General features: G+C 41.5%; 1 protein-coding gene across 1 annotated transcript in view; it reads right to left on the bottom strand.

The window, feature by feature from the left end:
• The window catches only part of RNF113A (ring finger protein 113A), a 379,605-nt gene that overhangs the window by 274,787 nt on the left and 90,869 nt on the right, over positions 1–13,949 (bottom strand). The window contains exon 4 of the mRNA XM_044055201.1: positions 7,738–7,845. Coding sequence (XP_043911136.1) covers positions 7,738–7,845 — 108 coding nt within the window. The remainder of the gene's footprint in view (positions 1–7,737; positions 7,846–13,949) is intronic.

Below are 13,949 nucleotides of genomic sequence, written 5' to 3'. Positions count from 1 at the left end.
TTACCTGTTTAGGCCCATACCACGATGTACCTTGCTGTCGGTTTTGTGCCTCTTTCAACACCCGAACTTATCTGTCGTCGGTCCCTTATTGTCACTAAATACTTTCGTTCTCAATCTTCGTATTCCAAAATGGCTTCGGTAAGCCATCCGACTACTGATCTTTTGAGAAAACATAAGGATAAAGACAGCCCGCACAGGTCCAAAACTGCCGCCGACACTTCCGTTAAGCTAGTCGCAAGTACTCAGTGAGGCGCTTTCGCAGCCCCTGAAGCCCGCTTCAATGGATTTGCAGGCCTCCACACAGAGACCCATTCGGCATCCGGTATGCTGCAAGACTCCATCGACTACGGAACTTGTGGATGCCTCTACCTTGGATGGGTCCAGAGCCGGTGAGCAGGCACCGGTTTCTGAGGAAGTTCTTTGCACTATCAATATTCGACACAAACAAACTTCTTCGCGTCTTCAGTTCTGTCTAAAACTACTGAGTTTCTAAGACCAAGAGTACGAGCTATGCCTAAAAAAACAATGACCCAAACTCAAGCACCTGCTTCCTTGCCACAACATCAAATGCTTAAAATGGCAGAAGACCTTATTATGCTAATTAGGGGAAGCCAGCCTTCCCCTGCTAAGAGAAAAAGAGTCCTGTACCCAGCAGCTTTAACAAGACCAAGAGTCCAAAAACTCTGAGGGATCTGATTATGAAGACATGCCTTTATCTGCTTATGATGATTCAGATGCAGAGGAATCCATTCCCTCTGCTTCTCCTCCAGAGGATTTTTCTTTTGGTGAAACCTTACATACTTTAAGAGAGCATTTCCACTGGGAATCCCAAGACTATCCCTCAGTCTAAAAAGGGACTCAGAGAATTTCTAGATTTGCCACAACATAGGCCTTTAGCAATACCCTCAGTCCTGGATGTTGTGGATGATGTCTTTATGGAATCCAGTCTAACTCCTGATACTTTACCCTCTGCTCCTAGGAAACCACACAGGTACTACAGAGTTCTTGACTCTCACAAATTCCTTTTCAAAATTCCTACTGCTGACCCAGAAGTAATTTCCCAGGGGTCTAAAGTTAAAGCACCTACAGCTAAGAATCCCACCCCTTCGGACAGGGATTCCAGAGCTTTAGACTGATGGGATAAGAAAGTTAAAACCTTTGCAACTCTCGTCATTAGGGCTTTGAATTACCAGTTTCACATGCTAAAGTACCAACAACATATCATGGAACTTAAGTAAAAATTAGCTACCTTTACAGACTGTGCAGAAAAAGAATTACAAGAGCTTATGCATTCTGCAAGCCAAGTCAGCAAGCATACTTTGTAATGCGACTTTGATGCCCTAGAAGCATCTTGCAGTGCAGCAGTCACTGGTTCTGTACTGAGAAGGCATGCTTGGCTTAAGGAGCAGACCTTGCCAGACCATGTCAAATCAAAACTACTAGACACTTCTTTGAACAAGGACAATCTTTTTCGCACCAAAGCAGAAGAGGTTCTTAAAAAGATGGAAGAAAAAGCTAAATCTATGCAGACAGTCAAAGATTTCTTGCAAGTACAGCCTCCTAGATTCAGTAGGCATTGCCCCTTGAAACATTGGTCCTTTCCAGCCCCGTCAAGGCCATCTCAAACTAGACCCAGGGGAAACAGACCCCCCCCCCAGACTACAGTCTCAGGGTATGCAAAGATCTAAGCAATGGAGTGCCTCCACTTCAAACACAGGGAGTGTTAAGCCACCCCGCTTACGGAAAAAATTCATAATGACTTCTCAACTCCACTCCCCAGCTCTGCCCAACTGCTCATGCCCCTAGGAGGAAAACTTGCCCATCATGCAAAAAACTGGACTTCCATCACCAAAGATCGATGGGTCCTCAAAATTGTAACCCAGGGATAACAGATTTTACTTCCACTCACTGCCAACCCCAAAAGGGTTCCCAGACTTTCCTCCAAACCAGTAAGCAAAGGCACAAAACCAAGTTCAATCCCTGCTCTCCATAAGGGCAATTCAACCTGTTCCTGCAGAACAGATGGGTCAAGGGTTCTATTCCAGACTTTTCATGGTACCCAGAAAAGAGGGCACGTGGTGCCCAATCCTAGATAGTTCCATTCTAAACACCTTCCTGGCCAATCCTAGATCTTTCCATTCTAAACACCTTCCTGGTGGTACCAAAATTCAAAATGCTCACCCTTCAGTAGCTTCTTCCTATGCTGTCCAAATATGCCTGGTTAGCCGCTCTAGACCTAAAAGAAGCCTATCTGCACATCCCTATCAGAGACTCATGCAGGAAATACCTATGTTTCAGGGCAGGATCTATGCATTATCAGTTCTCTGCACTTTCCTTTGGCTTATCCACTGCTCCACTGCTCCCAGAGTATTTACAAAATGCCTGGCTCCAGCCATTACCTACTGCAGAGAAAAAAATCAAATTTACTCATATTTGGATGACTGCCCGATACAGGCAGACAGTCAGGAGGATGCTGTTGCAGCACCTGACATTTGTAAAAACCTTCTAATCTCCCAGGGGTACATTATCAACGAAAAGAAATCAAAACTAGTCCCCAGTCAAAAGATTGTATTCCTGGGAGCAAGCTTGAACACAGCATCCCAGATGGCATTCATTACTCCAGAAAAACAAGCTTGACAGGCTACTTCACTCAAATGGCCACCAGAACCCAGCTATCTGCAGGGAAAATCCTGCAGGCCCTAAGGTTCATGGCCTCTTGCATCCTAATTCCATATGCCAGACTGCATTTGACGAAACTTCAATGGTACTTAAAAGTCTTTGGTGCCAACATTCTCAGGACCTGGAATCTGTCATTCCTATCATACCTAGTCTAAGAACAGAGTTTCTTTAGTGGGCATCAGCATGCAACCACAACAAGGGACTTCCCTTTACTCAACCCCATGCCGACTCAACCCCATGCCATCCAGACCCCAACTACAGACTATGCCTGGGGGGGGCACACCTGGACGACAAGTGCATTCAGGGTCACTGGAGCCCAAGTCAAATTCATCAGCACATCAACCAAAAAGAGATGCTAGCTGTTCAGCATGCTCCAACAGTTTTCAGATCACTACTCTCACCAGGACCCTGCTAATAAAAACAGACACCACACTTGTGTGACACATCAACAAGCAGGGGGAACCCACTCTGCAGGCTAGCCATGGCCCTGTGGAACACGGCCTTGGACATGTAGGTCCATCTGCAGGCTAGCCATGGCCCTGTGGAACACGGCCTTGGACATGTAGGTCCATCTGCAAGCTCAATTCCTGCCAGGCAAACAAAACTCACTGGCAGATGACGAGCAAAAATCTCCTAGACCCACACAAGTGGCAATTACAGCCCAGCACCTTCAGCTTTCTGATTCAGAAATGGGGGACCTCAGAGGTGGATTTCTTTGCCTCCCCCTGCAATCACCAGCTCAGCAAATTCTGCACCAGGACACCTCACAGCAGGGCCTGGAAAGTAGATACCATATCTTTCCAGTGGGCAAACCTTTCAATCTATGCATTTCCCACTCTGCCCTCCCTCTCAAGAATACTGCTTAAGACAGGACAGACCAAGGGCAATCCTGATTGCCCCGGACTAGCCACGCCAGCACTGGTACCCACTACTGCGCAGCCTGTCACCGGTGCCATCCTGGCACCTATCCCAGAGCCCGACCCTCCTCACTCAGCAGGGGGAAACAGATCTTGCATCCGCACCTGCAAATCCTGAATCTTGCAGCCTGGCTTATTCCTTGAATTCTCCCCTAGTAACCAGCCTAAGCAAGCAGGTGCTGGACATTATTCTTGAAGCCAGAAGACCCAGTACAAGGAAATCCTATGCTGATAAATGGAAAAAGATTTGCTCCTGGATTCAATCTAAAGGACAGGACACAACTCTGCCCTCCCTACCTCTAATCCTGGATTACATAGATCTACTCCACAGAGGCCTATCCTTCTCCTCCATTAAGATCCATGCCTCTGCCACCTCGGCTCATTACAACACTGAGCCACCCCTCTTTTCTCACTCTTCTCATCAAACAGTTCCGGAGAGGGGCAAACAAGTTAAGGCCACCACGGAGAGCACCCACTCCTGCTTGGGACCTTAACTTTGCACTGGAAAAGCTCACGCTACACCCCTGTTTGAGCCTGCAGCATCAGCAGAGTTAAAAATTCCTCTCTTGGAAAACAGCATTGCTTCTGGACATCAGTTCAGCTACAAGAGTGTCTGAGGTACAAGCACTGACGGCTGTGGAACCCTTCATTATTTTTCATGCGGACAGGGCTTCCCTCAGGACTAATCCTTCCTTTATGCCTAAAGTGGTGTCCAGTGTGGCTCTCAACCAAACTATCCATTTGCCAATCTTCTTCTCTAATTTGCAAAATAAAGGGGAAAGAATCCTGCACTCTTTGGATGTGCACAGGCAGCTCAGATTCTACCTGCATAGGATTAAGCCCTTCAGGAAATCTGACCAGTTATTACTCAGTTTTGCACCAGGGGCAGAGGGCAAGGCCATTTCAAAACAGACAATTTTTAAATGGATAGCACACTGTATCCATTTCTGCTACAAACACCATAGGAAACCAACCCCTCAGGGGGTCAGAACACATTCCATTAGGGCAACTTCTACCGCTACAGCATTCCTCAGGGGAGTCCCTACCAGGGACATTCTGGAGGCTGCTACCTGGAGTTCTGTACACACTTTCATTAAGCACTACCACCTGCCCATATTTTTCCAAATCCAGGGCGGGTTTTGCAACTGCAGTCCTGAAGGGCATACTAGCCAGCCCAAACTCTTCTTGACTGCCTCCACCCTTTCTTCAGCTTTGGGAATAAACCCAAGTGTGATGACTGCAACAATGAAATACAAAGAACATAGTACAGTTGTGTACACTTACCATAAATGTAGATGTTAGAGAATATTCCCTGTTGCAGTCCTGGTTTCCCCTCCTTCCAGAACCCTTCTCTCTCGCTCTCTCTCTCTGTATACTACTCACCCCCTTCCAGGGATACTTGTATACTACTCACCCCCTTCCAGGGATACTGGTATTTACTAAGTCTCTGGTATTCGGGCCGACTGAGGGCTACGGATCTTGCTCTCCGAGAAGACTTCTAGTGTAAACCACCAGATTCACACTTCACAAAGAACTTGGGCATGGCTTACAACAACCTCACTGATACTACCTGCTGAAAAAAGGAATACAATAGCCAAGCAGTAATCTAGCAGGCACAGCTTCAACAGGCAGGCTGCTATTCTAAACACAGGTTTAGACTCTCAGCACCTTTACTTTCTGCTTATTAATCAAATCCCCATCAGTTTTCTTTCCATAGCAATATGAGAGTCTCTTATGAAAGCAATGAAGTTGATATGTGGCTGCCTACTTGTCTGAGATCTGCAGACATCACTATATGAAACTGAGAAAGTAGTCCAACTACAACAGCTGCCTTTGCTTTAGCATCCAACCAGAAATCCTACCACTTTTATATACTGAAACACTCTCCCAGATATCTGTTAAACTACTGCTTTACTACAGCAACAGAAATGCATACCAACAAATACAATGCTTTTAAAGATGCTTGAATGCCATAACTGCTGACATTCTCTGCTCATACATGTATAACATACACAAACACATATGCATACATGACATCAACAGGCATGCTGGTGTATACAGACTTATTTTTAAAGAATATTAATGACGGACTTCTGATGCCAAGGGTAAACTTATTCAATAACTCCAAAAGAAGGCCTTGTGTAATGTACCTGTCACTTTTTACTATTACCAATATTTATTCTTAGTACTCGGTTCCTTGATCTGGTATTAGCTTCTAATGTTGTGAGTTTCAGGATGGAATAACCTTTTAAATACAACAGGATCAGACATTACTTTACAGACAAGACAGAAATTACCTTACAGACCAGGTAGAGGTCACCTGTAAGTAACCTATAAGAAACTTAAAATAATTACAGTTTTGAAGTTTATCAACTACTCTAATTCTAGGACTTCTCTAGCAAAAATAATAGTAGCTGTCCAATTTCTTTCAGGTAGCTTGTTTGAAAGAAACAGACAATAGTGCTTTATTTAATAAGGGTTGGATCAGGGAGGTGTAAATGGTACAGTGATCTCAATGGTGTGACAAGACGTGCCCTTTTAGAATTAGAAGGTTACAGAACATGCTTTTTGACTGATTATCCCTACACCTTAAATGATGGCAGTGCTTTTTTATAATCTGACCATTTATTTTGTAATTAGAATTTATGTTCCTGTTGCCAAGTCTCATGATGTTACACTTACAGATATACTACTAAATCCAGTGAAACAACATTTTCTTTAAGCAAGCATATGATTTACATATTCACATACTGTACACTTTTTACCCATCCTAATAGGCCTTGATGCACCAGTGTGTGTGTGTGTGTGTGTGTGTGTGTGTGTGTGTGTGTGTGTGTGTGTGTGTGTGTGTGTGTGTTTTATTATATACATACATGGGAACATAAACTACTTGAATGTTTGGAATAACAAATGTCTGTAATGCTGGCAGAAGCAACTGAACAGTCATATGATTGCAGACTGCCAGCATTACTTTCTGGGAAATCCAAGTACATCAGGGAAGGAATATGCCATTTCCCTGCAACTGTGTGATCACAGAGTTGCTATATACAAGTGGTGGGGGGGGGGGACAATAATTTTAATTTATATCTTTTCAGAGTGATCATTTGTATTTTAAATTTTTTCAGCTTACAGTATACTCATACATAGATGGAACAGATTTTTATAAACAGAAACTCCCAATGTCGATAGCTGTTTGGTCGACAAATGTGTGAGACCGACAATCCCCGGGGCTGGGAAATATGCCCCTACCTTGGGGACTGTGCGATCTCAGAATTGGTTTACATTATTGAACACATTATATGTAGATATATAAAACAGCACAAACATGTCAAACAGGCACAGTACGTGCTTTCATCTTTAGCAGTCTGATGGGGTTTTTTTTGACTGAACAAAGACAGAAGTGCTCACTGTTACAAAATTTGTGTGTGTGCAAGTACTTGCAGGTTAGGGCTATGGAAGGATATAGGAATGCAAGTATGTACGCGTGCATGCAGTTGTGTGTGCATCCCAGTGTCCTTTTTTTCCTGTTTAGTGATAGAGTTTGGGAAAGAGTGCCTGTATCCTTATATTCAGGGGGAAGAGTTAGCACATGAGTAAGGTGGTGCATGGGGGCAAAGTCTACCTTTACTCATGTGTATTAAACCTAGCCCTACACACATTAGGGTGCTAAACACACTTTTCCTGTACCTCTATACAGACAAATTCTTCCTGCAACTTGTGTTTTTTTTTTTTTTTGGGGGGGGTGTTGGTATCAATTATTTGTAGAATTAAAAGTTCAACAAAAGGCAAGTTAGATGGAAATGTGTATATGTATGCATGTATATATATATATATATATATATATATATATATATATATATATATATATATATATATATATACACACACACACACATGTATATATATATATATATATATATATATATATATATATATATATATATATATATATATATATACACATACATGCACACACACACAGACACATTAATGTTGTATGATACACAATTATTTGACCATATTAGATACTAGTCAGCAATCTGTACATTCAAGCACAGAAACACAAAATAACCATGCTCTGAAAATTATAAAAAAATATTCAAATTCATAAACACCATATACTGCACTCAGGGATTCTTACCTCTTGAATTTTCTGGCTTCGTTCAAAGATAGCTTGAGCATCTCTGTCCTTCTCTGTATCCAGTTCACACACAGCTGTTGCTCCCATGTCTTCAGGGCCTACAGGTTTCTGGTACACAATATAATATCGAATTAGCACCAACAAAGTGGTTGTCTTGTTGCAATCTTGTTAAAAAAACAAAAGCATCATTTTATTCATGCCAAAACAAAGCCCTCTTTCTCAAGTAGCTATAGCACAAACACCCTCTTTCTCAAGTAGCTATAGCACAAACAATCAGATGTGCAGTGTTATTAAAAAACGGTATTACTTGGCAGAATCATTATTATTAAAACACTTGCATTACTTAGCAGAGTTTAACAGTATACGAGATGTCCAGTCTTTAGATAAATGTACTGTACAACTCTAGGAGGGGAAAAAAAAAAGGCACGACTTTGAACTAACCACTTTTATTGTTACAAGCGTTAGTGCTTTCATCTCAACACTCTATATAAGACTTCATCAAACTAAAAAACTCTCAATCAAAACTCATTCAATAAACAAATAAGCTACATGTTCAAAAATAAACTATCATACCAATGCTTTAAAATCGTGATTTTTAATACACATTTATAATTACAGCATTCAACCTGGTCTCATTATATGAATTTAATAAAATCTGCCACTTTAACCTCCAATACTGTTTTTATATCGCCACTACAAACCCCAAAATTAATATCTCGTCCCCCAAAAAATAACTTTTTACATTGCCATTTATGCTTAAATAAAGCATTCCTTTCATCTCCTATTAGTACTGTATTTAAGTGATCAGAAATTCCATTCTTATAGTTTTACAAACATAAGAAAGCTTTCACATCCACAGCACTGGACATACTATACCACATCCATTGATTTACATGTAAAATATCCAGGGATAGCATCACTTTTACTAGTAAGACTACAGTAAACAGAAACCCCATCTGCAACATATATACATATAACAAACACAATCTTTTCATGTATATGTTCCAGTCTTTACTAAACAAATATTTCATATTACTACTTCTTTTATTAGCAAAACTAGGATATTTTTCTGTATTTCTTTAAAACATCAGGGAATCCCTTAAAAATCTTCCAATTATCTAGAATAATTTTATTTATTGCACAAGAATCCACTGTATATTGCAGCAACATATATTGTTTTATTTTGTGTTACAACTCTACCATCGTGTGAAAAAAATAACCAACTATACTTGCAATTATTCACTTTTTCTTTTCATTCATTCTTTTTCTCTATTATCTTTATTTTTGTAATAAGTTCTAATGGATAGACTCATAAAACATTTTTTTCATTAAATCCATTTCTTAAAAAAAAAAAAAAAAAACAATTACCTTCTGTCATATATCTATTAACTCTACACATGTCCATTTACTATATATATATATTTTACATGCATAGGATGCATACTCCTATAATGTAATAATGTATTAATGTTATCTTCTTTTTTCCGAATCTTTGTGGCCAAATAACCACCTTTCTTATAAAGTAATAGATCCAGCTATTTAACACTGTATTCTAAACTCACAAACATAAAAATATAAATAAGTACTTAACTCTAAAATAGCAATAAATTCAGCAACTCTACATAACCATCCCATATCATAACAGTGTCATCCATAAAATAATACTTTCACACATTCCTCTCTCTTACACACAACTGTTTGACAACATGACATTACTAAATTCACAAAACTGGGGCCAGCAGTGGCAACCACAGCTATACCAGTAAATTGTTTATATATCTTATTATTTAAAAAATAAATATCAGTTAAAATCAAATCTATTACAGCTACCAACAATTTCAGAATACTTGAGACACTGCACTAGGGGGATGAAGGGTGGATAAGGCTACTGCAGCAGTGGTGAATTCAAACATCTACTGTTAAGGGCAAGTGCACTAACCTTTAGATTATATGGGTCAATTACCAAAGCCTATCTAACCCGGAGGGAGGAAAGACAGATCCAGGAGCCCCTGGAGAATGGCCTTAGCAAAGCACAATCCTGACACAGAAAAGGAATCCAGTTTGTAATGCTTTGTAAAAGTATGGAAAGAGGACCATGTAGCTAGCACTAGAATGCTTAGAGTACACCCTTTTCTGGTATGCCATGAATAAAGACAAGGCTCTAGTAGTGTGTGCTTTGATACTGCCTGGAATGGCTCTGCCATGGTGGGTATAACAGCAATTGCTGAGGACAGCCACCTGGAAACTGTCTGTTGAGACACAGAATGCCCCTTTTCTGTCCCATGAAAAGGAATAAAAAGCTTTTCTAAAGGACTTAGTTCTGTCAAGATAGTGACTCAGCTTCCAATGCCCATCCAGGGTATGCAGAATCTTTTTCTCTCTGGTTTTCGGGTTCTGGCTGGAAAACTGGAAGACTGAAGGCTTTATTCAAAGTAAACTGAAAAAAAAATGATGTACAAGGAGGGATTCATTCTTAACGTGACCATAGCTCTGTGAAATATGAGCTAGGGATCACCCACAGTGAGAGCTTGCAACTCAGATACTCTTCTTGCAGAAGTCGTGGAAAACTGTACTCATCATTGCTACGTAAAGAACCTTAAATCAGCTTGTTGAGAAGCTTGACATGGTTATGTGGTCAACTTTTCCAGCTCAAAGTTGAGATCCCAAGAAAGAGCACCATATTTATGACACAGTCAAAGATGCAAAACTCCTTTCAGAAAAGTACAGTTTTGTACCTACCATAAATGTAGATGTTCGAGGATCTCCATTGCTGCAGTCCTGACATATGGGTACTCCGCTGTCCACAATCGGCCCGAATACCAAAGGGCTAGAACCGGCGCCGGTCATCGGCGCCCGAGACTGACGTCAGTACGTGCCAGTACAAATGTGCATGACCGACGCCATAACCTCAGTCTTTCTTGCCTCAGACGTCAGAATGCAAAAAACACCACCCAAACCCCAACCTAAAAAGAAAAGGGGGGAAGGAGGGAGGGAAAATTGGACTGCAGCAATGGAGATCCTCGAACATCTACATTTATGGTAGGTACAAAACTGTACTATGTTCTTCGTCTCCCATTGCTGCAGTCCTGACATATGGGTAGAATCCCAGAGCAACGGAAAAAAGGGAGGCTGGCCAACTAAATAGCATTAGGGGCTGCTAACATGCCCTGTAAGATTGCAGTGGCAAACCCAGCCCTAGACCTAGAATAAAGAGGTAAATGATAATGCTTTGTAAAGGTATGTACAGAACTCCAAGTAGCTGCCTCTAGAATGTCTTTAGTAGCTACCCCTCTCAAAAAAGCAGTAGAGGTGGCCGTAGCCCTAGTAGAATGAGGCCTGATCCCAACTGGAACATCCTTGCCATGATGAGAGTAACAAAAGCAATACAATGGCCAATCCACTTGGAAATAGTCTGTTTGAGACAGCCTTCCTCGTGAAGTCAAAGCAAGCGAAACAAATAATTGTTGAGATCTTCTGAACTCTTTGGTTCTGCTCAAATAATACCTTAACTGCCTATGTACATCCAAAGAATGCAAAACTTTTTCCCCTTCATTTTGGGGTTAGCATAAAAAGTAGGCAAATGTATAGATTGGTTCAATGCCACATTAGAAATCACTTTAGGCAGAAAAGTAGGATTAGTACGTAAGGAAACTCTGTCATTGTGAAAAATCAGAAAAGGTTCCACTGCCATGAGGGCCTGTAATTCAGATACCCTTCTAGCAGAAGTAACAGCCAATAAAAAAGCAGTCTTCCAAGACAACAACTGCAATTCAGCTGTAGCTGCAGGTTCAAAAGGAGGCAGAGTCAGCTTTTCCAAAACAAAATTAAGATCCCAGGTAGGAGTAGGAGCCCTCCATGGGGGTCTTATATTCTTTGCCCCTCTAAGAAACTGTTTAACCAATGGATGTGAAAATAAAGGAGGGTCACAATCATAGTGAGCAGAAATAGCTGCAGCATGCACTTTTACAGAAGAGAAGGACAAACCCTTGTCCAATAAAACAGTCAAATATTGCAATGTACAACTCAAATTAGGCAATTTGACATCAAAGCCTTTAGCTGAACTCCAAAGAAAAAATCTCTTCCATTTACCAGCATAAACTTTTCGAGTACTAGGACGCCTGGCTTCCAAAATAACATCCAAAACTTGTTGAGGGAGCTGAAGGTCCTCCTTCTCTAAAACAGAATGCGCCAGGCTGTCAGGTGTAGGGATTGCACCCTGACATTGAGAAAACGATTGTTTTCCTGAGACAATAAGTGAGGAATCTGTGGTAATGGCCAAGGTGTTCCATGAATTAAGCTCCTCAACAGAGGGTACCAATGCTGACGAGGCCAATCCAGTGTTATTATAAGGATCATGCAAGGTTTGTCCCTCCTGACTTTCAACAATACCTTTGGAAGAAGAGGCAAGAAAAAGACAAAAGTGTCCCCAATGGGGTACTTAGCCCAGCTTGGTCTCCGGTCTGAAACTCGAAAACCGACAATTCCAGAATGCCGAACGGCACTTGCAAATGCTGCTTCTGCTTAGGACCACGCGGCAAGAAAGACTGAGGTTATGGCGTCGGTCATGCGCATTTGTACTGGCACGTACTGACGTCAGTCTCGGGCGCCGATGACCGACGCCGGTTCTAGCCCTTTGGTATTCGGGCCGATTGTGGACAGCGGAGTACCCATATGTCAGGACTGCAGCAATGGGAGACGAAGAACATTTGTTTTACCACAAACAGAAATAAAAGAGGAGAATCTATGGGCAGACATGCTGAAATGTCCGCAAGATGAACCTTTACAGAGGAATAAGAGACGCCAAAGGATAATTAATGGACTTTCCCAGTAAACATGTCAAATAAATAACTCACAAAAATATTTGAGCACCAGTGGTACAAAATCCGTGAGACCCCTGGTTATTGGCTAGCACCAATTAGAAAATTGTTTCCACTTGCCAATGTAGGATTTTCTAGTAACAGATTTTCTTGCCTCCTTTAGTACCTCCTGCATGTCCTCATGAAATAAGTGCCTAAAAGGTATCAGCACTGAACTGTCCAGTTAGTAAGCAGAAGTTGAATGAGACTGAGGTGAATCACCCCCCCCCCGTCTTGTGTGAGTAGGTCTAGTCTACGAGAAAACTTGTGATAATTTCCCTTGGCCAACTCCAAAAGATGGGAGAACCAATGCTGCCTGGGCCAGAAGGGAGTCACCACAATCATTTTTGGAGAGTTTTTCTGAATCTTCACAATTACATTGAATATCAGTGGAAGGGGTAGAAATGCATGAAGTGATACTCCCATATACAGGAATGAAAACGCATCTGATTTCTATGCTTATTTTCAAGGAGCTGTGGTGCAGAATTTGCTTCACTGCCTGTTTTGAAAGGAAGTGAACAAATCAATCAGAGGTGCTCCCCACAACCCATCAGTTTCTGGAAGACCCTCCTCTCATTCAATTTCCATTTGTGAGGGTCTGTCCTGGTCCTGCTCAACTTGTCTGCCACTACATTTTGCTGTGATGGAATGTAAGATGCCTGGAAGGTTAAAGAATTCTGTAGAGCCATCATAGCCAGACTTCATATGGGGTCTGACCTTGCACCTCCTGGCTTGTTTTTGTATCACGTGAATGTGGTATTATCTGTAATCCCTTGCAGAGATCTTGGTGACCACAAATGATTAAGAGACTTCAAGGCATGGATCAAAGCCAACATCTCTTTTTACATGGATGTGCTTTGCTCTGATTGGATTCTACAGGCCTTGCACCCTTGCCCCCATGGAAACTGCTCCTCATGCAAAATGTGAAGCATCTGTGGTAAGAGATTTTGGGGTCTGAGGAAAGAATGGAAACCTGGTTTCAGCTGAATGCATTTCCACCAATGCAGTTTACTTTTTAGAAAGTCCCAAACTCGAATTTTAAATTCCTGAGAATACAAATGTTGGTTTCATGTATTTTTTAGAAAACACTGCATCTTTCTTATGTGTAACACGGCTAGAGGAATAATGAGAATCGCAGAAGCTGTGATTCTAAGAATTATCTTGTGGAAGTGGGAAACTGATTGGAGAAGCTGAGAAAAAAAATTCCACAGAAAAATGGAGAAGCTCAGAAAAACATTCCTGGGAAAAAAACTTACCTTCTTTCATGTCAGACAGTTTGAATAGGAGTATCTAGTAGGCAACTGAGAAACACAAAATCCTCCTAAACTCTGTCTCAGGGGATTGTAGCACTTATCT

The sequence above is a fragment of the Protopterus annectens genome, chromosome 13.part0, assembly GCF_019279795.1.
Source record: "Protopterus annectens isolate FY-2018-M chromosome 13.part0, PAN1.0, whole genome shotgun sequence".
NCBI lineage: Eukaryota > Metazoa > Chordata > Ceratodontiformes > Protopteridae > Protopterus > Protopterus annectens.
The sequence above is the reverse complement of the archived record's forward strand: the minus strand, read 5'-3'. Positions and strand labels throughout refer to the sequence as shown.